Below are 25,241 nucleotides of genomic sequence, written 5' to 3' on the forward strand. Positions count from 1 at the left end.
TTGAAGCTGAAACTCCAATACTTCGGCTACCTGATGTGAAGAGCTGACTCTTTGGAAAAGACCCTGATGCTGGGAAAGATTGAAGGCAGGAGGAGAAGGGGACGACAGAGGATGAGATGGTTGGATGGCATCACCAACTCGATGGACAAGGGTTTGGGTGGACTCCAGGAGTTGGTGATGGACAGGGAGCTGCGGTTCATGGGGGTCACAAAGAGTTGAACATGACTGAGTGACTGAACTGAACTGAGTATGACCCCATTTTGCAGTTGAAAAAACAGGTTTTGGATTCTCCGAGTCACTGAAATTCTCTGCACATTTTCAGCTCCCACCTTCTCAGATGTGGGTTTCTTCGTCAGTCCCACCCACCACCTTCTATTTCAGATATTACAATTTCTGATCCTGTACATTTTTTGCCTGGAGAACTATTAACATTATGGACTTTTGGAGTTCAGTGAAATTTGGGCGTGGGGATATGGGACTCAGCACTCTGTTGACCACCTTTAGTCATGACCTTTGATGTGTAAATGACCCTGCTCCCATTTCATTGGGACGAAGTTGATGACTTGGGGCATGTCCAGTGAGGTGTGTGAATTAGCTCTGAAAGTCTTCTACCTAATTTCCTGTTCTGTTTTAAGACAGTAAATTATGAAACACTTCTTGATAAATATTATCTGCTAGTAATTCATCTGAAATACAGCCTAACTGTAGTAGCCATAGATCTGTGAAAGAAATAGTTTCTGACCAAATAGAGTTGGATTTAAAAATCAAGGCTCCCTTACCTATACAGAGCACAGGCAGCCCCCCAGATAATTAATACCAGTACCAGCTATGTAATTAAGGCTTCTGTCTTCCTATTTACCTCAGATATTTTTTCCTAAGCTAGGTTTTTTTTAATGTGTTGGTGAAACAAAAGTTCCTCATATTCTCGGAAAGCATATTATCTCCAGTTCTACTGAGACTGGGCGCACCCCCACCTACTCCACCCCCACTCAGCCAACCTCAGTCTGCTGTCTGTGCTTGAGAAACTTCATCTCTGCCCTCGTTGCTATTCCCCCGCAAAACAGTCAAAGGCACACACCCAAAATTATTTTTATTGTGCAACATAGGAAACATGACCCTATCAAAAGAACAAAAAGACAAATGAGCCAAGTGTTACAAGAGGAAAAGCATGCACAGATCTACTCCCAGTTCACACCTAGCCACAGACTCTGTGGGACTTCACACATCAGAAGTTGGCTTGGACTGGCTCCAAGCAGTGGGCACTGTCCACCGACAGCATGGGGAAACAGTGGGCAGGAAATATCACTGTGAAAGGAATTTCCACACACACTGACCACTGAGTGGGTTCTCACCATGGTTCAAGGGAAAACAAAGTTTATCTCACACAAGCATGAATATAAAATAGTTGAGTGCTACCTAAATCATCCAGTCTCTTAAGATCATTTGCTATAAAAAAAAAAAACCCTCAAACAGAATTTCATCGTGGACATTTGGGTGCCTAAGTAGCTGCACCAACTCCAATATGGGATGCTTCCTCATCAGCTGTAAAGGAAGAAGCCGGAGCTGAAAATGCCGGACGAGTGGCCTGGAGGAAGAGAAACGTCCGGATCCGCGTAGTTACCCCGGCTTGTAAACAGCAAAGGTTGTGCAATGTTGTCTTATTCATATCAAGGACTTGAGTGTGGGGAGGGACTGAAGCTGGGGACAGGAGTTCAGAGGTCATGCTCGGTGGTCAAAAGCACCGGCAGCAGCATCTATGTTCAGACTATTTTCAAAATGTCCATCTGGCTCCAAAAGTGTCCCATGGAATCCCTGGGGAGGCTCCCAGATTCTCCATCCTGACTCCTCACTCCTACTCCAGCAGAGCAGGGACAGGGAGACAAGGTGTGGGGAATGAAAACACTCAGAATCACTCTAGTGAGATGTCCTGATGCTCAAGTTCAATGACTGACAACCTCTCAAGAGGCTCTGATTAGTTCATTTCAAAAATAAGCTCCCTACCCCCACCCCCACCCCCACCTCATTACTACACACACATGTCTCTGCTACGATGCTTTGCCCTTCCTATACACGACCCATCAGGTCTCAATCTGGGTTTAAGTACACGATGGTGGGTGTAACCTATGTAGAGGAGCAGAACTCCAGTCTCCTAAGAATCCAGGACTACCTGTGATTTGAGGGCCAGAGAGGTTTCTGAGCCAGGTTTGCATTTCCAACCACATCTTTATTCTAATTTTGATTAACTCGTCAGTGAAATCTATTCGTCCTTTTGGAAGAGATCTATTTGCAGTCCCAGGGTTTTGTGTTCCTGTCTTTTTCTTAGCAAGCGCCTCCTCTGCAGAGCCTGGCATACACCTGCTGAGATCAGTCAGCCAGGGCCCAGGCTTGCCCACCCAGGCTCAAGCCATTGGCTGTGCTCCGCTGGGACACTTCTCTCCAGGGGCCGACGTGGCTTCCCAGCCGGATGTACCTCTCTGCTTTGAAAGTGTCCATCACTATGCACTGTCAGGCCTGCCTCAGGGGAGGGTGCAGAGATGCCTGGCTGTGATCACAGGCCAGAGAGCTGTTGACACCCAGGAAAAACTCCGAGTATGACCTCAGGGCACAACTCCACACCACCTTCCCCAGATGCACTGAAAACAGCCCCATTTTCCCCCCAGGTCAGACCAAGAGCTCATGAAACGCAATGTCCAGTTTGAGGCAGGAGGCAATTTCCCATGAATTTAAACACCTCCCCTTAGTGATTTTTGGGGAACTACAGACATCAACTTGGCCTGATTCTAGAGCTCTGTCTCCCTGAGGTGCAACACACCCAGTGCTCTCCCAGCCCTGGCGGTACCAAGGGCAGTGCTCTGCTCTTCAGGAAGCGAAGGGGAAGAGGGGGCTCACAGGCTGTGCCCTGCCATCATTTTTGGAAGAGGAGACTGCTGGCTCTGCAGGGCCTGTTTCAGCCAGCAGCCTGCCGTGTGCGGGGTGCCTGGGCTGCGGGCGCCGTCACGGCCCCATGCACTCACCCGCACCGCCTGGCCTTCCGCCGGGGTGTCCCCGCTGCGGGCCTGGGCAGCCAGCTTAGAGGGGCACCTCAGGACTGCCCGCTCAGCCGGAGCGCAGATGACTGGAGACAGAAGCGCCAGAGGAGACATGGGGTGGATTGAAATGTTTCCTCCAAGGACGCTTGGGGGGAAGCTGTGCTTGGAAGGCATCAGAGAGGAACTCGCCCTCAGTGGCTCATAGACCTTTCCTGGAAGTGAGCAGAGACGGAGCAGGGAGGTGAGCGACAGCCCTGTCCTGCCTCCCGGCCACGTCATGCAGGCAGGTGCTGGCAGCTCCCGGCTACTTGGTCTTCACCACCTGCTCATATGGGGGTGGGGGCGTGTTGCAGTAGGAAGGGGGCGGTGGGTAGGCTGTGCTTCCCTGGGATGAGTTGGGCTGGACCTGGAAAGCCATCGCCACGGGGTTCCCAGCAGGATTCATCCCCGATCCTCCGGGGTCGGTGTAATACGGCAGCCCCAGCGGCTGGGCTCCTGAAAGACAAACAAGCAGATGAGAGCACGGCCTGGCCAGGCACGCTGGTGAAGACCACTGCCCTGGTCATGCACTTAGCGGATGTGTATCGCGGGCCAACAAGCCCAGACACAGGAGGGCACCAGGGTGCAGGTGAGAAGCAAAGGTGAGATGCTGGCCCAAGCTCCTGGAGTGGCTTCTTCACAGGGCAGACGGCCAGAAAGCACCTCAGTCCACGAGGGTGCCCGAGTGATGGAGGGATGATAGCGGAGTCAGGCGCGGTGGAGGCCAACCCACAACCGAGGGACAACCAGAGGAGCTCTACCAACACTTGGGGACACGCACCAAAAAATTATCAACACAGGCGGCCCAGCATCCCTGAGAGCCTGGAAAGCCAGGATACAGAAAGGTAAGCCAACTTAGAACTGAGAAGAGGACCTGGGATTCCCAGCTCTCGGCTAGAAGCATCACAGGCACCTCCACAAAGTATCTGAGAGCAGTGTGCTGAAGTATGAGCTCTGCTCACACCTGCTGGGTAACATTTACTCAGGGCAGAGCGCCTGTCATCCAGGTGAACCAAATTCCCAGACAGGGAGACAACCTAGGGGCCTGAACTCAGTGGGGTGCGTGGACAGGTCTGTGGGCCCTGCCCTGCCCTGCCCTGGATGCTGCAGAAAAATGCTGCTCCCTTGTCTCAGGGAGAGGCTGTAGGTGCAGGCTGACCCCTGCTATAGGCCAGGGCACAGGACACGGGGGGCGAGAGCGCATAGACGGTGACAAGAGGGCTATCTAGCCCCAACTCTCGTTTAACAGTAGAGATACCTGAGCTGCTGTGTGGAGCCTATTTCCTGGATCTGCATTCTCTGATCATGTTGATAATGTGATAGAATACTGACTAAATAAATAATCAAGAAAGAAACCATGGTCTCCGTGCTTTTCGTGGGCTTAGCTAAGTTCACGAGTGAAACAGATGTATCTGCGTTACGCCTCATCAACCCAGGGGATGCTTGGGCACCAGAGAGGCAGTGTCTGCCTGTATATTATGTGGGGTCTTTTTTGTGCAAATCTTCCTCTGTTACAGTTTAACTGAATAAAGGTCAGATTCCTGGAAAGATGCCCAAGTGTGCAGGATGTCTTGGAAATCTACAAATGTGCTGACGGACAGCACAGGACAGAAACGTGCAGGCAAAGAGGCATTCGAGGTGTCAGGAGGAGCGCATCAGCCGCAGAGGGACTTCGACCCGCTCCTCCTCTCAGACAGGCTTCTAGTGGCGCGTCTTCCTGTTGCCAGGAGATGTGTTTGTTCACAAGCCCATGACTAGCCAGGACCGCCCCCTTCTCAAAGGCAGAGATAGTTTATTCATCTTTGAATCTCTGTATATTTTATACAAATAAAAAGTTAAAGATAAAAAAGAGAGGCTAATAGTCCAGGAGAGACACAACAAGACCTTTGAAAATGAGACAAGAAATGAGGGGAGAACGAGGGGTTCAGGAGGCGTACCCAAGGACCGGGGACCAGCTGAATGTGAAGACCATGGGGAGCAGAGGCCTGCCTAGGAAGGCCCTGGCTTCCAGTGTTGAAGAGGGGACAGAGGGCAGGGCCTGCAGGAGTCCAAGCGGCTCTGGGAACCTTTGGTATGGGAGCGGCAGCAGAGACACGGCTGTGGCCAAAACTACCCAAGGAAGAGCGTGTGGAGGGGGCCAGAGGGCTTCCGAGGAGAGGACCAACACTCCTGAGAGGAGAGACACAGGAGGTTCAGGTGGGTGAGGAGACTGAGCGGAGGCTGGGAGCAAAGTGGAGCGGTGAGGCAGGAGCTTCGTCACCAGGAGGAGGAGGAGAGGGCAGGACGAGCGGCACTGCATGCGCTGCCCAAAGAGGACCCTCAGACTTCCTGCCAGTAGTCTCGGCACGGGGGGCTGGCACAGAGGCCCGGCTGCAGGGGCAGAGTGCTGCTCCAGTAAGGGGCAAAGACCAGAGAGGGGATGGGTGTTGGCTAAAGGGGTGCAGGACAAGGGCAGGTGTGTTTCTTTTATTCTTTAAAAAACTGTTTTAAATTAAGATATAGTTGATTTAGGGCTTTCCACGTGGCACTAGTGGTAAAGAATCTGCCTGCTAATGCAGTAGACTTAAGAGATGCAGGTTCAATCCCTGGGTTGGAGCGATTCCCTGGGGCGGTCTGTAAGTCGCAAAGAGTCAGACACGCCTGAAGTGACTTAGCATGCATGCATGTGCTGTACTTAGTCGCTCAATCATGTCTGACTCTTTGCGACCCCACGGACTATAGCCTGCCATGCTCCTCTGTCCATGGGATTCTCCAGGCAAGAATACTGGAGTAGGTTGCCATGCCCTCCTCCAGGGGATCTTCCGAACCCAGGGATCAAACCATGGTCTCCTGCATTGCAGGCGGATTCTTTATAGTCTGAGCAACCAGGGAAGCACGCATGTGTAGTTGATTTAAAGGTTATATTGGGTTTCAAGTGTACAACACAGTGATTTGAAATTTTTACAAATTATACTCCGTTTAATGTTATTACAAAATAATGGCTATATTTCATTGTGCTGTACAGTACATCCTTATTGTTAATTTTTTTAGACAGTTTGTTCCTCTTAATCGCCTCCCCTACCTTGCCCCTCCCTCTGTCCCTCTCCCTACTGGGAGGCACTAGTTTGTTATCTATGTCTGTGAGTCTGCTTCTGTTTTGTTACATTCATTCATTTGTTTTACTTTTGGATTCCACATACAAGTAATAACATACAGTATTTGTCTTTCTCTGACTTACTTCATGAAGCATAATATTCTCCAGGTCTATCCATGTTGTTACAAATGGCAAAATTTCATTCATTTTTTTTTATGGCTGAGTAACAGCCCATATTGTGTGTGTACACACACTTGCCAGGCTTCTTAGTCATTCATTTGTTGATGGACACTTAGGTCAATTCCATATTTTGGTTACTGTACACAGAATATTGGGATACAGGTACTTTTCAAGTTAGTGTTTTCATTTTCTTTGGATGTTTACCCAGCAAAAGAACTGCAAGGTCATGTGGAATCTCTATTTTTAGTTTTTTGAGGAACCTCCATGCTGTTCTCCATAGTGGCTGCACCAATTTATATTCCCACCAATAGTGAACAAGGTTCTCTTTCCTCCACATCCTTGTCAACTTAGCCATTCTGACAGGTGTGAGATGATATCTCAGGGTGGCTTTGATTTGCATTTCTCTGGTGACTGCTGATGTTGAGCATCTTTTCATGTGCCTCCTGGCCATCTGCATATCTTTTTTGGAAAAATGTCTATTCAGATCCTCTGCCCTTTTAAAATCAGGTTGTCTGGTTACTTGTTTGAGTTGTATGAGCTCTTTATATATTTTGGATATTAACCCCTTATCAGATATATGATTTGCAACTATTCTCTCCCATTCAGAAGATTGCCTTTTTGTTTTGATGATGGTTTTTCTTCACTGTTAAAAGCATTTTAGTTTGATGCTATCCCTTTTGTTTATTTCTGCTTCTGTTTCCTTTGCCTTAGGAGACAGATTCAAAACAATGTTTTGCTGTGATTTATGTCAAAGACTGTCCTGCTTTACGTTCTTTTCCAAGAGTTGTATGATTAGGTCTTTAATCCATTTTGAGTTTATTTTTATATATGGTATGAGAACATATTCTAATTGCATTCTTTTACATGTTTACTAGTGGTGCTAGTTTTCCCAGCACCACTTATGGAAGAGACTGTCTTTTCCCCTTTGTATATTCTCAAGACAGAAGTATTTTTAAGGACAGGAAGTGCTTGAACATGTTTATAGAGTTAGGGACAGAAATAAAGTAAAGAGTGGATTTCTAGGGAGAATATAAGCTCAATGAAGGTAGGGACCTTATATGCCTGGTTCAACATTTGAACCCCACTGTCTAGCAAAGAGCTTGGCACACAGGAGGGCACCTAGTATTTTCCATCAAATGGGCAGAGGAGCCACAGGCAGCAACTCAGAGCAGCAGCACAGGGACGCACGGATCCCTGTGTGAAGGAGGCGCAGCTGCTCACACAGGTGGCCTGTGCACTGCAGGCCACGGGGGTCGGTGATTTGAGCAGACAGATTCCCAAGTCCTCAAAGAAGAGATGGTCACAGATGGTGGCAAAATAGTGTTGGAGAGTGGAAGAACCAGTTGGTTTGGGATTCAGTGTGTGGTTTGGGATTCTTGGGACTGTAAGGACATAAAAGTGAAGGTCAGGAGCCAGCGGGACACCAGGACCATCCCTCTAACTTACAGGGGGCGGAATGTGGGGGAAGAGAACTAGCCCTTACATTCTGAAGGCTTATGGTAGATGGTTTAGTTAGAGAAAGAAAATAGAGACTCTGTGAAGAAGCAGAGTCAGAGACAGAGGAAAGGATCAGGAGATATGAGTAAAACAACTTCAGCCACACAGTCGCCCGGCTGTCTTCTCAAGTGTTAATGCCAGTCTGCATCGCACCTCTGTCACATAGGAAGGGCGTGGTGTGGGCACAGCGAGGGTATTGCTATTGCATCCATATTCTTGAAGACACTGAAGCTCAGCAAGACATAACTTGCCAAGGTCACACAGCTACTATGTGGAGGCACCAGAAATGAACCGAGTACTGTCCTGTGAAGCCCAGGCTCTTTCCACAGTGACATGTTCTCACAGCAGGGTGATGAAATGGACCTCCCTCCAGCTGGAGAGGAACAGCAGACAACGGAAGGCTGGGGACACACAGACCTGCATTCTAAGCAGCATCCCAGGACTGAGGGCTTAGTTCAGGGCTGTCGCCAGCCAGGCTGCACTGGGCTGCACTCTATCCCAACCACACTGTGCTTCTCGACAGAGCTGAAGTCGTTTTATTCCTTACTGCCATCCTCTCTTTCTTCCTTGACAGTCTGTGTGAGATTTGAGCGGGAACCCTAGATTCAGCAAACATTAGCCGATTACAGCAGCTCCAGCTGAGTGGAACCATTCCACTGATGCTGCCAAGCTTTCCTCACAATGACCCTGCTGCCACTCCAGCAAGCTCACTGGCCACTAACTGAGGAGGAGTTGAGCCAGGCCAACCTTTTCTTGGGATGCAGAAGAATCCAGCTCGCCATAAAGAATGGAGTGGGAAAGTAGGAGGGGCGATGATCACCTGAGAAAGACCAAGCCCAGGGCTCACGAGCCCAGGGCCACCAGGTCCCCGCAGCTCTCCTAAGTGACTCCATCTGTTCCCTGTGTCTGTACAACCAGCTCAGCTCAGAGTGGGCTCTAGTGTTCTCTCCTCCACACACTGCCTGCCTCACACAGCTTAATCAGAGCTCAGATCCCAAATTTCTACATCCACCTCCTCCAGCCAGGCTGCTTCTCAAGGTTTAGACAGGTTTCTCAAACACATTCCAGCAGACACGCAGCTCATCTTCCCATCCATGACTTGAACATCCTATGTCACCACAGCCACCAATTCACTCACAGGGCTGTGAGCTCAGCTCCTGTACTAGGGATAAAAGCCCTCCATCCTCAGGTCCTTACTTATTTCAGTCTCGTTTCCCACTGTCGTGCCAACAACAACCAACTGCTTGTATCCTGCTCACCTCTTCCAGGCCCTAATCAGAAAGCAGCCCCTAGTGTTAAAACATGCCGATCAAAATCTTGGCCCGTCTTCACACCACCCTCCCCACCCCCTCAGCCTCTCATCTGACTAATTCCCATTTATCTTTCAAGCCTCAGATCAGAATCACAGCTCACAGCTGACTCACCACAATCCTGACTGGACTAGGACCGCTGTCCTCTTGGCACTCAGAAAAGAATCCATGTATTGGGCACCACAGTGTAGTAGCATACTTTGAACTTCTGCACACGAGGAGAGGATTTAACTCACCGGGGAACTCTTAGAACCCAAACCAGCATCTGGCATTGTGACAGACATCCCATCCATGAGACAGATAAGCGATGGAAGGAGGGAGGGATGGTGCCTCTGCTCTGAACTTTGCCTCTGCTACATCACGCCGAACACTTGCGGCAGCTTTGTGAGACATGCCTGTTTCTGACGCCCAGCAAGCCTGCATCAAGCCTACCTGCTGCCCCCAAGGATAGAAGCGTTCGAAGGGATGAGTCCACCTCCCCATCACAAGCGATGGGCGTGGGGGCGGGCTCGGGCTGTGGTCTTTGTCTCAGAGATGTACTGAAGGCATGTCTGGAACATTCGTGCAGCACCGTCACTCACACTGGAGGGTAATCAGAAACGATGACAAGTGTGTCCGACTTAATTGGACGGTCGTGTTAACAGTCTCATCACATGGGAATTGGAAGGGTGGGGTTAAAACATCTGAGCACAGAGATGGAGAGGTACTTAGAATAGTAAAGAAACAACAAATAGGAGGTGGGTGAATTTTGTACTTGTCAAGAACATAAACCCTCAGGTGAACAAACACAGCGATGAAACTGCTAGAAAGACTGGTTGAGGGCACATACAGCAGGAGTGGCGGCCGCACTCTCTCAGGGTGGTATGAGGCTCCCGGGCTAGAGGGGTCATCGGCCGGCACGGAGGGTGTGTGTGTCCCAGACGCTCACTACGCTTGCTCATTTGGCTAAAGCAGAACTCCTGACAATATACTGATGTGGCAGAACATCCAGGATCTCGCAGAGAAGAGACACAGAGAGGAGACATACTCAGTTTTGACTCATTCAGGGAGATGGCGTGACGAAGACATCATTGTATGTATGAAAACCACAGAGAAAGAAGGCCAGGTAAGAACAGGTATGTGCCACAGATGAGAGAGATCATTTCAAAAATCTCCCCCAAACATGCACATGACTCTGGAATTCAAAGCATTTTAAAATCATAATTCATCAACGGAGCAGGATAGGAAGTCCAGGGATAAACCCAGGCACGTATGGGCACCTGTCATCTATGACAAAGAAGGCAAGAATATACAATGGAGAAAAGACAGTCTCCTTGATAAGTGGTACTGGAAAACTGGACAGTTACATGTAAAAGAATGAAAAATAGAACACTACCTAATGCCATACACAAAAACAAACTCAAAATGGTTTAAAGACCTAAATATAAGGCCAGATAAAACTCTTAATGGAAAACAGGCAGAACACTCTTTGCCATAAATATCAGCAAGATCTTTTTTGACCCACTTCCTACAGTAATGAAAATAGAAACAAAAATAAAGCAATGGGACCTAACTTAACTTAAAAGCTTTTGTACAGCAAAGGAAACCATAAATAAAATGAAAAGAGAACCCCCAGAATGTGAGAAAATACTTGCAAATGAAGCAACAGATGAGGGATTAATCTCTAAAATATACAATGCAGCTCAATATAAAAAGCCCAGTCAAAAAATACCAGAAGATGTAAATAGACATTTCTCCAAAGAAGACATACAGATGGCTAACATCTCTAATTATTAGAGAAATGCAAACCAAAACTATAATTAGGTATCACTTCATATCAGCCAGGATAGACATCATTAAACACTCTAAAACAATAAATGCTGGAGAGGGTATGGAACAAAGGGAGCCCTCCTGCACAGTTGGCGGGAATGTAAATTGGTACATCTAGTATGGAGAGCAAAATGGAACTTCCTTAAAAAGCTAAAAATACAACTAGCATATGAATCAGCAATCCCACTCCTGGGCATACACCCAAAGAAAACCATTATTCAAAAAGATACACGCACCCCAGTGTTTATGGCAGCATTATTTACAATAGCCAGGACATGGAAGTAACCTAAAGGTCCATCAGCAGAGGAAGGGATAAAGAAGATGCATTACATATACACAATGGAATACTCAGTTCAGTTCAGTTGTTCAGTCATATCTGACTCTTCAGCCATAAAAAAGAACAGAATAATGCCATTTGCAACACAGATGGACCCAGAGATTGTCCTACTAAGTAAGTCAAAGACAAATACCATCTAGAAAAAGAATACAAATAAAATTATTTACAAAACAGAAATAGAGTTAGAGATGGAGAAAACAAACATGGTTACTAGTGGGTAAGGGAGGGGGAGGGATAAATGGGGAGATTGGGGTGCTATACATAAGACAGATCACTGATAAGGACATCCTCTCTAGCACAGGGAATTCTACTTAATAATCTGTAATGGCCTATATGGGAACAGAATCTTAAAAAGAGTGGATACACGTATAACAGATTCAATTTGTTGTACAGCCGAAACTAACACAACATTGTAAATCAACTATACTCCAAGAAAAATTTTTTTAAAATAGAAAATAATATAAAAATACCTCAAATCTTATTCTCTATCAAAGAGAATAATTTGCAAACTGAAACAGAGATTAAAAAATGAGAGAAAATGAAACTCCAAGATAAGTAAGGGCTGGACTTTGGGGAAAGCATTCACATGTCCTGGTTGACATAGTACCACAGTGTAGAAATGAAGAAAACCCATCCTTAAGCTCTACAGTAATACTTGCTTCCCTGATGGCTCAGAGGGTAAAGAATCTGCCTGCAATGTAAGAGACCCAGGGTTCGATCCCTGGGTCAGGAAATCCCCTGGAGGAGGGCACGGCAACCCACTCCAGTATTCTTCCCTGGAGAATCCCATGGACAGAGGAGCCTGGTGGGCTACAGTCCACAGGGTCACAAAGAGTTGGACATGACTGAAGCGACTGAGCATACATGCACATGCAGTATCAGGGTGACAGGCTCCTCTGTCCATGGGATTCTCCAGGCAAGAATACTGGAGTGGGTTTCCATGCCCTCCTCCAGAGGATCTTCCCGACCCAGGGATCGAACCCGTGTCTCTTACATCTCCTGCACTGGCAGGAGAGTTCTTTACCATTCGTGCCACCTGGGATACTATGAGATATATACTGCTGCTGCTGCTAAGTCATTTCAGTCATGTCCGACTCTGTACGACCCCACAGACAGCAGCCCACCAGGCTCCCCCGTCCCTGGGATTCTCCAGGCAAGAACACTGGAGTGGGTTGCCATTTCCTTCTCCAGAGATATATACTACTTTTCTCCAATGTATAGATTTTTGGCTGATGGCCAGAAATGTTATGTATTACTAACTTGCCTGCGTATCTTCTTGCACTGGCCACTGCTGGGTCTTAACCCCTGAGGGGTCATCCTGCAGCCCAGGACACATGGAGACAGCAGTGCAAAAAGATGGCCCATGGGGGTGTGGGACCTGAGCTTCTGCAAGCTGCTAAGCATGGAGGTAAACCAGGAGCCCCTGTCTTTGTGATTTTTTTGTCACAAGGGGTAACTCTTATAAATGATTTTAACCTGGCTGATTAGGGTGTGTGTTACTTTGCAGCCAAAACACTTGAACTAATTCTTGCAGAGAACATTCTCATGATCAATAGATAAATCTCCCCACTTCATAACTTGCTCCCTTCCTTTTCTAAGCCTTCTGGTTTTTAATTTCTTTTTATGTTGTGTCTATTCATTTTCCAAAATTGTCTCAGCTACTAAAAATATTTTTCAGTTCATCCTTCAGGACTTTTTTAGGTATATATACTGATACATTGTTTACAAAGAGAGACAGTCCTGTTTCTCCTTCCTGATGAATAAATATTTTCATGTTACTGCGTTGACCAAGAATTTCTAGAACAGTGTTAAACTTTGTTAGTAAATACCCTAATTTTAATAGCAATACTTGTACTGTTAAACTAAGTGTATTGTTGGCAGCAGATTGACAGTACAAAGTGAGCTTATTAGACAATTACTAAACGTTTCTATTTACAAGGCATAGCTGGTAACACTAAGCTATGTGTTAGAACTTGGTCCTCACCTCCAATGACCCCAAATACATAGTCTAAGACTTCACTGTATTAAGAAAAAGCTTTATTTTGCTAGATATATTACACTTTACATCAGTACTTTGAGTTTCGATAAGAAACGCATATTGAATTTTATCACCATTTTTCTAGCATCTACTGAGTTAGTCAGTAGTGATCTTTTTAAAAATTAAGAAAAAATCTAGAGAGAATATTTATTGGTTATAAACAAATGACTTAAAACTGAGATTAGTTGATGGACATTTTAGGTTCACGCAAAACAGCATGTTCACAGCTCCATGTTTTCTATATAGTAAGACCCCTACATACATAGGAGTTCCATTCTAAGAGTAAATTAGTAGGTCAAATCTGTTCGTAAATCCAACAAGCTCAGGTACCCAACTAACACAATCAGATATATAGTACTGTACTGCACTAAGTTTAAAATATTAATACTTTTCACATAAAAATACATAAGAAACAAACACAAAAAATACAGAGAACATTTAAATTGTACCGCAACTTCAGAAATACAATAGTACAGTACAACATCTGGCATACAGGGTCTGGCATTGAGTGAACAGGCAAGAAGAGCTGACCAGAGTAGGGAGAGGAGGTGGGAGAAGGCAGCGCTGAGGGGTCGTCAGCAATAAGAGACGGAGGGCGAGCTGAACTCTCACTCATGCCTGACGCTGAGGGCATTGGTCTGGTTCTTTGCTGGATTCAATTCTACCTACCCTTCCTACCCTTTCGGAAAAAGATCCAGTACCTCTTTTTTCTCATCATAGATGACATGGTAGCACTGGATTGAGTTCTGAATGGTCACTGCAAGCTTCATGTTCCATATTACATCTGGGTCCCGTGCCTCAAAAACTAACAGTGCCTCCTCAAATAAAGAAAACCCCTTCCCATTTCCCATGTCATGAATCCTTTTGGTTCTTCAGTTACTTCTGAAAAACTAAACCAGTTGCTTCCAGACAACCTGGGCTTGAAATGGATATACTGTACCACTGTACCATATGCAGTACTGTAAAGTCCACAAAAGCACAACCACTTGTAGAGGATGTATGGACATGACAATGTACACCAGACACATGAGATAACTTGTGTGACTGGACATGAGAATGAACATTCTCATTTCTGAAAGTTCGCAACTTGAAGGTTTATGTGTAGCGGACTTCCTGCACTACAAGGCACTGACCTCAAGTCTAGTTTCCATCCATCACCATACAGTGGACCCCTTCACCCATTGTGCCCACACTACTTCCCCTCTGGTAACCATTACTCTGCTCTCTGTATCTAAACTTTTGCTTTTGTTTTATTGTTTGCTCATTTGTTTCATTAGACTTCACAGGAGTGAAATTATATAGTATTTGTCTTTCTTCATCCGACTTATTTCAAATACCATACTGCTTCAGGGTCTTCCTATATTGTCACAAATGGCAGAATTTAATTCTTTTATATGGCTGATCTGTATTCTTGTGTGTGTGTGTGTGTGTGTGTGTGTGTGCGCGCGCGTGCTCAGTTGTGTCCGACTGCTTGCGACCACATGGACTGTAGGCTGCCAGGCTCCTCTGTCCATGGGATTTTTCCAGAAAAGGATCCTAGAGTGGGTTGCCATTTCCTCTTCCAGGGGATCAACTTGACCCAGGGATCAAATCAGCATCTCCTGCACTAGCAGGACTCTTTGTGACCCCATGGGCGCCAGGCTTCCCTGTCCTTCACCATCTCCTGGAGCTTGCTCAAACTTATCTCTATTGAGTTAGTGATGCCGTCCAACCGTCTCATGCTGTGTCATCCCCTTCTTCTCCTGCCATCAATATTTCCCAGCATCAGGATCTTCTCCATTGAGTCAGCTCTTTGCATCAGGTGGCCAAAGTATTAGAGCTTCAGCATCAGCATCAGTCTTTCCAATAAATATTAAGGATTGATTTCCTTTAGGATTAACTGGTTTGATCTCCTTGCAGCCCAAAGGACTCTCAAGATCTTATCCAACACCACAGTTCAAAAGCATCAGTTCTTCAGTGCTCTGATTTCTTTATGGTCCAACTCTCACATCCATACATGATTACTGGAAAAACCATAGTTTTGATTAGGCAGACCTTTGGTGGCAAAGGGATGTCTCTGCTTTTTAATATGCTGTCTAGGTTTGTCAGCTTTTCTTTCAAGGAGCTAGCATCTTTTAATTTCATGGCTGCAATCACCATCTGCACTGATTTTGGAGCCCAAGAAAATAAAGTCTTTCACTATTTCCATTGTTTCCCCATCTATTTGCCATTAAGTAATAGGACTGGATCCCATGATCTTTGTTTTTTGAATGTTGAGTTTTAAGCCAGCTTTGTCACTCTCCTATTTCACTTTCACCTTCACCAAGAGGCTCTTTAGTTCTTCTTCTCTTTCTGCCATAGGGTGGTGTCATCTGCATATATGAGCTTATTGATATTTCTCCTAGGAATCTTGATTCTAGCTTGTGCTTCATCCAGCCTGGAATTTTGCATGACGTACTTTGCATAGAAGTTAAATAAGCAGGGTGACAATATACAGCCTTGACATACTCCATTCCCAATTTGGAACCAGTCCATTGTTTCATGTGCAGTTCTAACTGTTGCTTCTTGACCTGCATACAGATTTCTCAGGCGGCAGGTAAGGTGGTCTGGTGTTCCCATTTCTTTAAGAATTTTCCAGTATGTTGTGATCCACACAAAAGCTTTAGCATAGTCAATGAAATGGAAATAGATGTTTATCTGGAATTCTGTTGCTTTTTCTATGATCCAGCAGATGTTGGCAATTTGATCTCTGGTTACTCTGCCTTTTCTAAAACCAGCTTGAACATCTGGAAGTTCTCAGTTCACATACTGTTAAAGTCTGCCTTGGAGAATTTTGAGCATTACTTTGCTTGAGTGTGAAATGAGTGCAATTGTGTGGTACTTTGAATATTCTTTGGCATTGCCTTTCTTTGGGAGAATGAAAACTGACCTTTTCCCATCCTCTGGCCACTGCTGAGTTTTCCAAATTTGCTGGCATATTGAGTGCAGCACTTTTCACAGCATCATCCTTTAGGATTTGAAATAGCTAGCTGGAATTCCATTACTTCCACTAGCTTTGTTCAGTGATGCTTCCTAAGGCCAACCTGACTTCACGCTCAAGATGTCTGGCTCCAGGTGAGTGATCACACCATCGTGATTATCTGGGTCATGAAGATCTTTTTTGTATAGTTCTGTGTATTCTTGACACCTCTTCTTAATCTCTTCTGCATCTCTTAGGTTCATAGCATTTCTGTCCTTTATGGAGCCCATCTTTGCATGAAATATTCCCTTGGTATCTCTAATTTTCTTGAAGAAACCTCTAGTCTTTCCCATTCTGTTGTTTTTCTCTATTTCTTTGCATTGTTCATTTATGAAGATTTTCTTATCTCTCCTTGCTATTCTTTGGAATGCTGCATTCACATGGGAATATCTTTCCATTTCTCTTTTGCCTTTTGCTTATCTCCTTTTTCTCAGCTTTTGTAAGGCCTCCTCAGAAACCATTTTGCATTTCTTTTTCTTGGGGATGGTTTCAATCACCGCATCCTGTACAATGCCATGAATCTCTGTCTGGATTTTATGAGGTAGTTTCTTTCTATTCCTAGTTTGCTGAGTGTTTTGATCATGAAAGTGTGTTTCATTTTGTCAAGTCCTTTTTCTGCATCAATTGAATAATCATTATTTTCCTTCATTAGGCTGACATGATGTATTACTTTAATTTTTATATGCTGAACCATCCTTAAATTCCAGGAAAAATCCAAATTGGTGCATAATCCTTTAAAATGCTGAACTCTGCTTGCTACTATTTCGTTTAGGATTTTTGCATCAATGTTGATCAAGGACAAGGGCCTATAATTTCTTTTTTCTTGTAGTGTCTTTGCCTGGCTTTGGTATCTGAATAATGCTGGCCTCACAGAATGAGTTAGGAAATGTTCCTACCTCTTTGATTTGGGGTGGGGGCGGGGAGGGGAGGATTGATATTAGTTCTTCAAAGTTCGGTAAAATTTACTATTGAAGACATTAGGTCCAAGGCTTTACTTTGTTTGGAATTTTCTGATGACTGATTCAATCTCCTTACTAGTTACAGGACTACTCAAGTTTTTTATTTCTTCATAATTTAGTCTTGGTAGTTTTTGTTTCTAGAAAGCTGTCCTATCTAGTTTACCCATATTTTTTTGCTCTATAGTTGTTTTCATATAAGCCTTTTTATTTCTGTAGAATTGTTGGTAATGTTTCTACTTTAAGTTCTGATTTCAGTAGTTTATGCCTTATCTGTTTTTTTTTTTTTTTCTCAAGAAAAAAAAATATAGACATCCTGCTCTTTTGATTACTATTTAAAGATAAGGGATATTTTTTCCTTCCTTTAATTTTCAACCTCTTTGTGCTTTGGGGTCTGAAATCTATGATGGAGTGAAAGTGATACAAATTCAGCAGAAACCGTACTTTGAATTTCAATCTTTTTCTGGGCTAGTGGTATGTGATAAGATCTATCACGATTCTCGGTAGTGGCAGCAAATCATAGTTCCCAGATAGCACTATGATCACAAGGATAAAGAACTGGTTCACTCACAACCATTCTGTACCCAGACAATCAATGTTTTTCAATATAGTATTCAATAAATTAATGAGATACTCATACTTTATTATTAAATAGGCTTTCTGTTAGATGATTTTGGCCAGATTAGTCTAGTGTACCTGTTCTGAGCACAATTAAGATAACTAGCCTAAAGCTAAGATATTCAGTAGGTTAAGTGTATTAAACGCATTTCCAACGTACACTATTTTCAATTTAAGATGGGCTTATCGGGACCCCATCATAAGTTGAGAAAGATATGTATTTGGCTCTTGTTTATCCATTCTGCAAGCTCAGTGTTTTGATGGAGAGTTTAATGCATGTACATTTGAAGTATTTACTGATAAGGAAGGATTTACTTCTGTCATTGTGATATTTGTTTTCTACATGCTTTATAGGCCTTCTGGCCCTCATTTTCTGTATTTTTACTTTTTTGTGTATAGTGGCTTTTTTGAAGTGCAATGTTTTATGTTTAGTGGGTCTTTGGAAAGCAAAGTTTAATTCCTTTCTCATTTCTTTTTGTGTATTCTATAGCTAATTATTTGTGGTTAACCAAGGAGATTACATTAAACATCCTGTTAGACACTGTTCAGTCATCCATCAGTTCCAGGAGCCCCTGAAGATATGAACATCTGTGGATGCTCAAAGTCCTTTACAGAAAATGATGTAGTATTTGCATATAACTTATGCACATCCTCCTGTTTAAATCATCTCTAGATTACTTATCATACCTAACACCATGTAAATACTATGTAAATAGTTGTCAACATGTGTCTAATCCAAGTTTTGCATTTTGGAATGTTCTGGAAATATTTTTGATCTACAGTTGGTTGAATCCATTAACACAGAAACTGTGGATATAGAGGGTTCACTGTAATTTGAATTTATACCAGCTCAGCATCAATAACTTACAAAAACTCCTCCTTCAAAGTTCTGTCCCTACCCCTTTCAGTGGCTGATGTCACAAAATTACATCTTCATATGTTGTCTGCTCTCCAAAACATAAACTAATAATTCTTTTAAATATATTAGTTTCTTAAATTATGTAGAAGATTTGGAGTTAAAAAGCAACATTATAGTAATACTAGTTTTATACTAGTAACTTTTCTTCTTTCTATGTAACAGTATCTTAAATCATGTAGAAAGCAAAGAGTAAAGTACTAACCACCGGTACAGTAATATTGGCTTTATAATTTCCCAAGTACTTACCTTTATTGAGATCTTCCTTTACCCATACGGCTTTGAATAACTATTTATTGTGTTTCCATTTCACCTGCAGGTCTCCCTTGAGCATTTCTTGCAGGGCAGGTCTGGTGGTTATGAACTCCCTTGTTTTGATTTATCTGAGAATGATTTAATTCCTCCCTCAATCTGAAGGACAGTGTTGCCAGATATAGGATTCTTGATAGTCAGTTTTTATTTTTTTATTTGAATATATTGTCCCACTGCCTTCTGGCCTCCATGATTTCCAATAAGAAATCTGCTTATGATTATATTGAAGATCCCTTATTTGTGATTTTCTTCTCCTTGCTACTGTCATGATTTTTCTTTGTGCCTGGCTTTTCAAAGTTTGATTACGTGTCTTGGTGTGGATCTCTGAGTTCCTTTTACTTGGAGTGGATGCTTACATGCATGCTTTCCATCAAATTTTTGACACTTTCAGCCATTATTTCTTTAAATATTCTCTGCTCCTTTCTTCTCTTCTCTCGTTCTGAGACTCCCATGATACCTGTGTTCATTGCTTGACAAAGTCCCACAGGTCTGAGGCTCTCTTCAATTTTCTCAATCTTTGTTCTTTCTGTTCCTCAGACTACATAATTTCCATTGTCTTATCTTCAAATTTCCTGATCCTTTCTTCTGTCTGCTCAAATCTTCCTTTGAATCATGTAGTAAATTTTTCGTTTTGGTTATTGTACTCTTCAGCTCCAGAACTTTTTGTTCATATCTTTTTAGGATTTCCATCTCTTCACTGATATTTCTGTTTTGTTCACACGTTTTTTTTTAATTCTCTCCATATCTTACTTTAGTTCTTTGAACATCTTTAAGAGAGTTGCTTTAAAAGATTTGTCTGGAAGATGTCCTGTAGGTCTTTTTCAGGGACAGTCTATTAATTTGATTGTTTACTTTGGATGAACCATATTTTCCTTTCTTTCTGTGCATTTTTTGATCACTGGACATTTGAACTGAACAATGCGATAACTAGGGAAATCAGATTCTTCTGGAAATCACTTCCTCAGTGTTTTGCTGTTTTTCATTTTTGTTTGTGCTTACTGTTTTGGGTTTTTGTTGCTGTTATTGTAGCCTGCCTCTGTGCAAAGGAAAAGCCTGGGGTATAAATTTAAGGCCTTCTTTGGTCTTTTCCGAGCCTTTCCCTGGGAATGTGCAGTCACTGAGTAATTTTTTCTCCATATGAAGTTGCTTTTGAATGTTTTAGTCTTTAATTTCTGGCTCCCAAGAGGGGGAAAAAGTGAAAAATGAAGGGCTGTGGGGAAGGGCACCAGGCATTTACATCTCCTGGAGGTCACTTCAACTGGAGGGAGAGGGGCTTGCAACAACTTGGGGCGCTGCAACAGTGGCTGCCCTCTCTTTAATAAGAAGCAGCAACCAGCAACCAGAGCACAGATCCCCGATATTTGGAAGACAGGGTCCTTTTTGCTTCTGGTTTGCACAAGCTGCCCCAGGATCATGTGCACAGCTGCCTCCCATGTGGCCTAGGGTGAGGGGTTAGGTAGCTGCTACTGTGTCAAGTTGATAATGACCAAATTTAACTTCAGTTTACCCTCTAAGTTTTCCCCTGGAAGTTCCAAGCCTTCAACAGACTTCTGATTACCAAAATAGTTACATCAGACAGATTCTGCCAGTACAATTTTTGTCTAGGTGAGGGAAAAGAGTTCTGGTGCTTCTGATTCCAACTTCTCCCCAGAATTCTCTGCCAATCATTGCTTTTTGATATAACTTGAAGTGTTAACAGCTTGCTCTGTGGTAGACTGATGCTCAGACATGGTAGTTTACTTCTTTGACACACTGTTTAATTCAGTTTCTCAAGATTTTTGTATTTACGCTCATTAAACATGATTCAAAGAATTTTATTTGGGTGTTCGTTTCCAAGTTACAGTAGCTGTACAAAACAAGTTGTTTTGTTTTTTATATAATTTCTATAATTTTTCTACATTTCTATAATTCTCTATACTTGCAGTAATTCATAAGCACTGAAATGAGCTGTTTCTTAAAAAGTTTCAAAGATACCATATGAATTTGGAGCTGAAAGTTAACTCTGCAAATTTCCTCAAACTCTTGCTTGCTTTTTAGATCACTTAGATTTTCAATATTCTAATGCATCTTTGGTAACGTACATTTCTTATCTTACCAAAATTTTCCGTTTCAGGTGTACTTCTTTGTCATTTTTAATCTCCTAGGGATATGTAATATTTTCACTTATGATTTCATATTTTCTTTATCTAGTTTTACCAATTAGATTTATCGGGGTGGGAATGGGATTGTCATTTACTTTTTAAAATTTATTTTATGGCTGTATAGTTGATTTACAATGTAGTGTTAATTTCTGCTGTGTAGCAAAGTTTTACATCCTTTTCATATCCTTTTCCATTAGAGTTTATTACAGAATATTGAATATAGTTCCCTGTGCTATACAGTAGCCCCGGTGGTTTATCCATTCTATTTATAATAGCTTGCATCTAGAAGTCCCAAAGCCCCACTCCATCCCTTCCCCATCACTTCCCCATTGGGAACCACAAGTCTGTCTCTGTCTCTGAGCCTGTTTCTGTTTTGTGGATAACTTCATTTGTGTCATATGTTAGATTCTACATACAAGTGATATCATGTGATATATGTCTTTCTGACTTCACTTAGTATGAGAAGTCCATCAATGTGGCTGAAAATGACATTATTTCATTCTTTTTATGGTAGAGCAGTAGTATACACATGTACAACATCTTCTTTATCCATTCATCTGTCAGTGGACTTGTAGGTTGTTTCCATGTCTTAGCTATTGTAAATAGTGCTCCTGTGAACAAAGGGTACATGTGTATTTTCCAATTATAGTATTTTTCTGGATATACATTGGCAATACCATTTACTTTTATTGCTTTTTACAAAGCACTAACTTTGAGATCTGCAAATAAATTTTTCTCTTTGTTTTGATTAACTTACAGTTTTTATTCTGTATGTCTTATTGCTTTTTGTGACTTTATTTTATTAATTTCAGAACCTCTTTTAAGAAGGGGGTCAGCTAACTCTCTCTCTTATTTTAAACTTTAACAAAGAATAAGGCCATGAATTTAAGTTTGAATGCCAGCTTACTTACTCTGAATATGTTTCTGTATTAATCTTTCATTGATACTTAATTCACTTGTTAATTATATTAATACTTAACTCACATTGATAATTAAACAAACACTGAATTTTTACTATTTGCCAGCACTGTTATGAACACCTAGGACACAGCAATGATGAAAACAGAAAATTTCAAATCCTTATGGAGCTTGCAGTTAAGAGAAATAGAAAAGATAAAAACAAAAGTATGTAGTATGTTACTGATGACAGTGCTAATAAAGATAAAAATAAAGTGGGGATAAAAAGAGAAAATAGAGAGAGTACAATTTTTCACTGTTTGCAAAGGGAAGGTCTTTGGGAGGTGAAACAGCTAGAAATAAATGAAGGAGCCAAACTTGAGCAGATGTGTGGGGGAGAAGGGGATAGAGGAGCTGCTACATGTACAGGGGGAGCAGGTGATGGAGAAGCAGCATGCGTACAGGGGGAGGAAGGTGCAAATGCAGAAGTAATCACAGTGTGAAGGCATCAACAAGGCAGTCTGGACGTTCTGAGGAAAATCACACGGTTCTGAGGAAAATCACACGGTCCATGAGCAGCAAGAGTGGGACGAGGACCAGGAGGACAGACAGCAGGAGACGCGGGTGACAACAGGGCAGGCGGAGGCGCAGCGCTCAGTTGGAAATGGCCTATGGCCACTGTGAGGACTTCTGACTGTCAACTGTGCTCTGACTTCTGTTTTTACTCTGGTTGCTCTTCTGGAAATCCGTAGACTGAAGCAGAGGCTGGGCAAGCAGGATGACTAGTTAGGAGGTCTTCTGATTATATCCATCAGAGGTGCAGCTCTGGAGGCAGAGCTGGCAGAAAGCTGAGAAGGGCTCTGAGGAGCCGTGGAGCTGAGGTTCACCCTGACAGGAAGGAGCTGAGGTTCACCCTGGCAGGAAGGTGGCACGGGAGGTCTGGAGCGAGGGTGTGGCAGCAGGTCAGGACTTCAGGGTCTTCCCTCACTCCTATCCTTCATTTACTCAAGGAGTAATTTAGGGGAGTATTCTTTTATTTCCAAGTGGATTAGAAGATGATTAATTTGCTCATTCATGTTGAATAGATTTCTTAAAACTACAAGTTTTAGTAATATTAGTAGCAGCAACCATTCACTCTGAGGTCTCAGGCCCCCTGCACTAAGCACGGTGCTGAATCATCTCACAGGCAATCACCCTAGACAGTCGCCTAAGAGCTCAGCCTCACAGTTCAGATGTTAGAGGTTTTGCAGAATGGAGCCACTTCCCAAATGGATCCCGACTGTCCTAGTCCAGACGCCAAGGTCTGTTGTTTCTGCTCTTGCAGACTTATTCAGATTTTATTTGTAGTGGACAATTTGATAAATTCTTTTGAATATTCCATTCATTTTTGTATTTTGAGCAGATGAATTGACACTTGACAGTTTCCATCATACTTCCCTATTTCTTGAGTTTTTGTTTTATATACATGGACATTATTCAATATATGAGTCAAGTTATATCCTCATTATCCAAAGTTATTTTTATCAGTATTAAAAAGATGTTCTTTTTTATACATGTTAGGACAATCATGGATTATTTCTTGGAAGATACACAAAAGACTGGTCATACTGGTCAATTCAAGGAAGGGAGCAGGAAGGCCTGACCCTTTGCGTTTTCTCTTGCAAGGATCAGCCATCACAAAGATGCCCTTCTTTTACTGCTTCTTTGGGAGGAGGGGAAGAAGGGAGTTGAAAGCTGTCTTGTATTAGGTACCTGGTCTTTCAGGCTGACCTGTCAGGGTTTGTAGAGATTATATAGCTGAAATTCTGCCAACACAAAGATGAACACCGGGGCCCTCACATCCCACAAAAAAAGACAAACATAGCTTGTCTTCACAACTGAAGCAGCCCTGTATGTGTTTCAGCTTTGATTTGGAAGGTAATTAAACTGTCAAAACATACTTCCTACTATTTCCATTCTCCTTCAGTTTGCATCATTTATTCAGGCCACTACCATCACTTGCCTACAGAATCCCAAGGACAGACCCGTAGGGTTGTAAAGAGTCGGACACGACTGAAGTGACTCAGCGTGCACACACGCACCACCACTGCAGGTTGACAGATTTAGCACAGGACTGGACACCAGAGCAGTCAGAAAATCATCAACAAACTCACTAGTGGAAAGGAAAAAGAGTGTCTCCCAATGGGAATACTCCATCTACTTCTAAGTATTTTATTTTTTTTAATTTATTTATTTTAATTGGAGGCTAATTACTTTACATTATTGTATTGGTTTTGCCATATATTGACATGAATCTGCCCCGGGTGCACATGTGTTCCCCATCTTGAACCCCCCTCCCACCTCTCTCCTCATTCCATCCCTCTGGTTCATCCCAGTACACCAGCCTCAAGCAAAATCAGTACCAGTCATATGAAAGGAAACCACTGTTAGGGACAGCTAACACTACTAAACCATATTCACATCACAGATGTCCTTACCGACTGTTCTTTCCAGTCTCTGTGCACTGTGTCATCACACAAGGGACCACTCTCTAACAGAGGGCCCACCCTCGTCCCTAAATACAGCTCCATGCCCATCCTGCAGCAGTCCCGCAGCCCTCCTCGTGACTATAAGTTTGAGTGCCACATAATATGCCATAAGGAAGAGAGACCATACATCATCATCTTTTTCTTTGTGGCCCCAAACCCTCTCCCCACGTTCAGTCTCAAGTGCACAAATTCAGGCCCTGCTCAGATCACCCTGAAATCCAGCCCTACTCTCCTCCAGGCCCACAGTTCTGCTGTAGCCAAGGTTTTACATTCTTCCCACTGTTATAAACGTTCTCCAGTTTTATTGAAGTATTACTGACATATAACATTGTATGGCATAATGATTTGGCAATCATGTACATTGTGATTACCACAAATGAGTTATCACCCATCACCTCATAGTTAGACATTTTTTTTTCCTTGTGATGAGAATTTTTAAGATCTACTCTTTTACCAGCTTTCAAATATAGAGTTATCCATGGCCACTAGCCTGTGTATGACACTGCCAGTCAGCCAGTGTTTTCTGAATGAACAAAGTCCACCTTTCCTCAGTACCCAGAAGG

General features: G+C 43.2%; 1 protein-coding gene across 3 annotated transcripts in view; it reads right to left on the bottom strand.

The window, feature by feature from the left end:
* Positions 1-1,077: 1,077 nt before the first annotated feature.
* Positions 1,078-25,241, bottom strand: part of VOPP1 (VOPP1 WW domain binding protein) — a 180,155-nt gene continuing 155,991 nt past the window's right edge. For all 3 annotated transcript variants that reach the window (XM_088831757.1, XM_055414816.2, XM_088831756.1), the window contains one exon: positions 1,078-3,524. In XM_088831757.1, the coding sequence (XP_088687883.1) occupies positions 3,334-3,524 (191 nt within the window). In that variant the 3' untranslated portion in view covers positions 1,078-3,333. The remainder of the gene's footprint in view (positions 3,525-25,241) is intronic.

This window comes from Moschus berezovskii, chromosome 24, assembly GCF_049115385.1.
Source record: "Moschus berezovskii isolate FMDL1 chromosome 24, NW_MosBer_1.0, whole genome shotgun sequence".
In the NCBI taxonomy this organism is placed as follows: Eukaryota; Metazoa; Chordata; class Mammalia; order Artiodactyla; family Moschidae; genus Moschus; species Moschus berezovskii.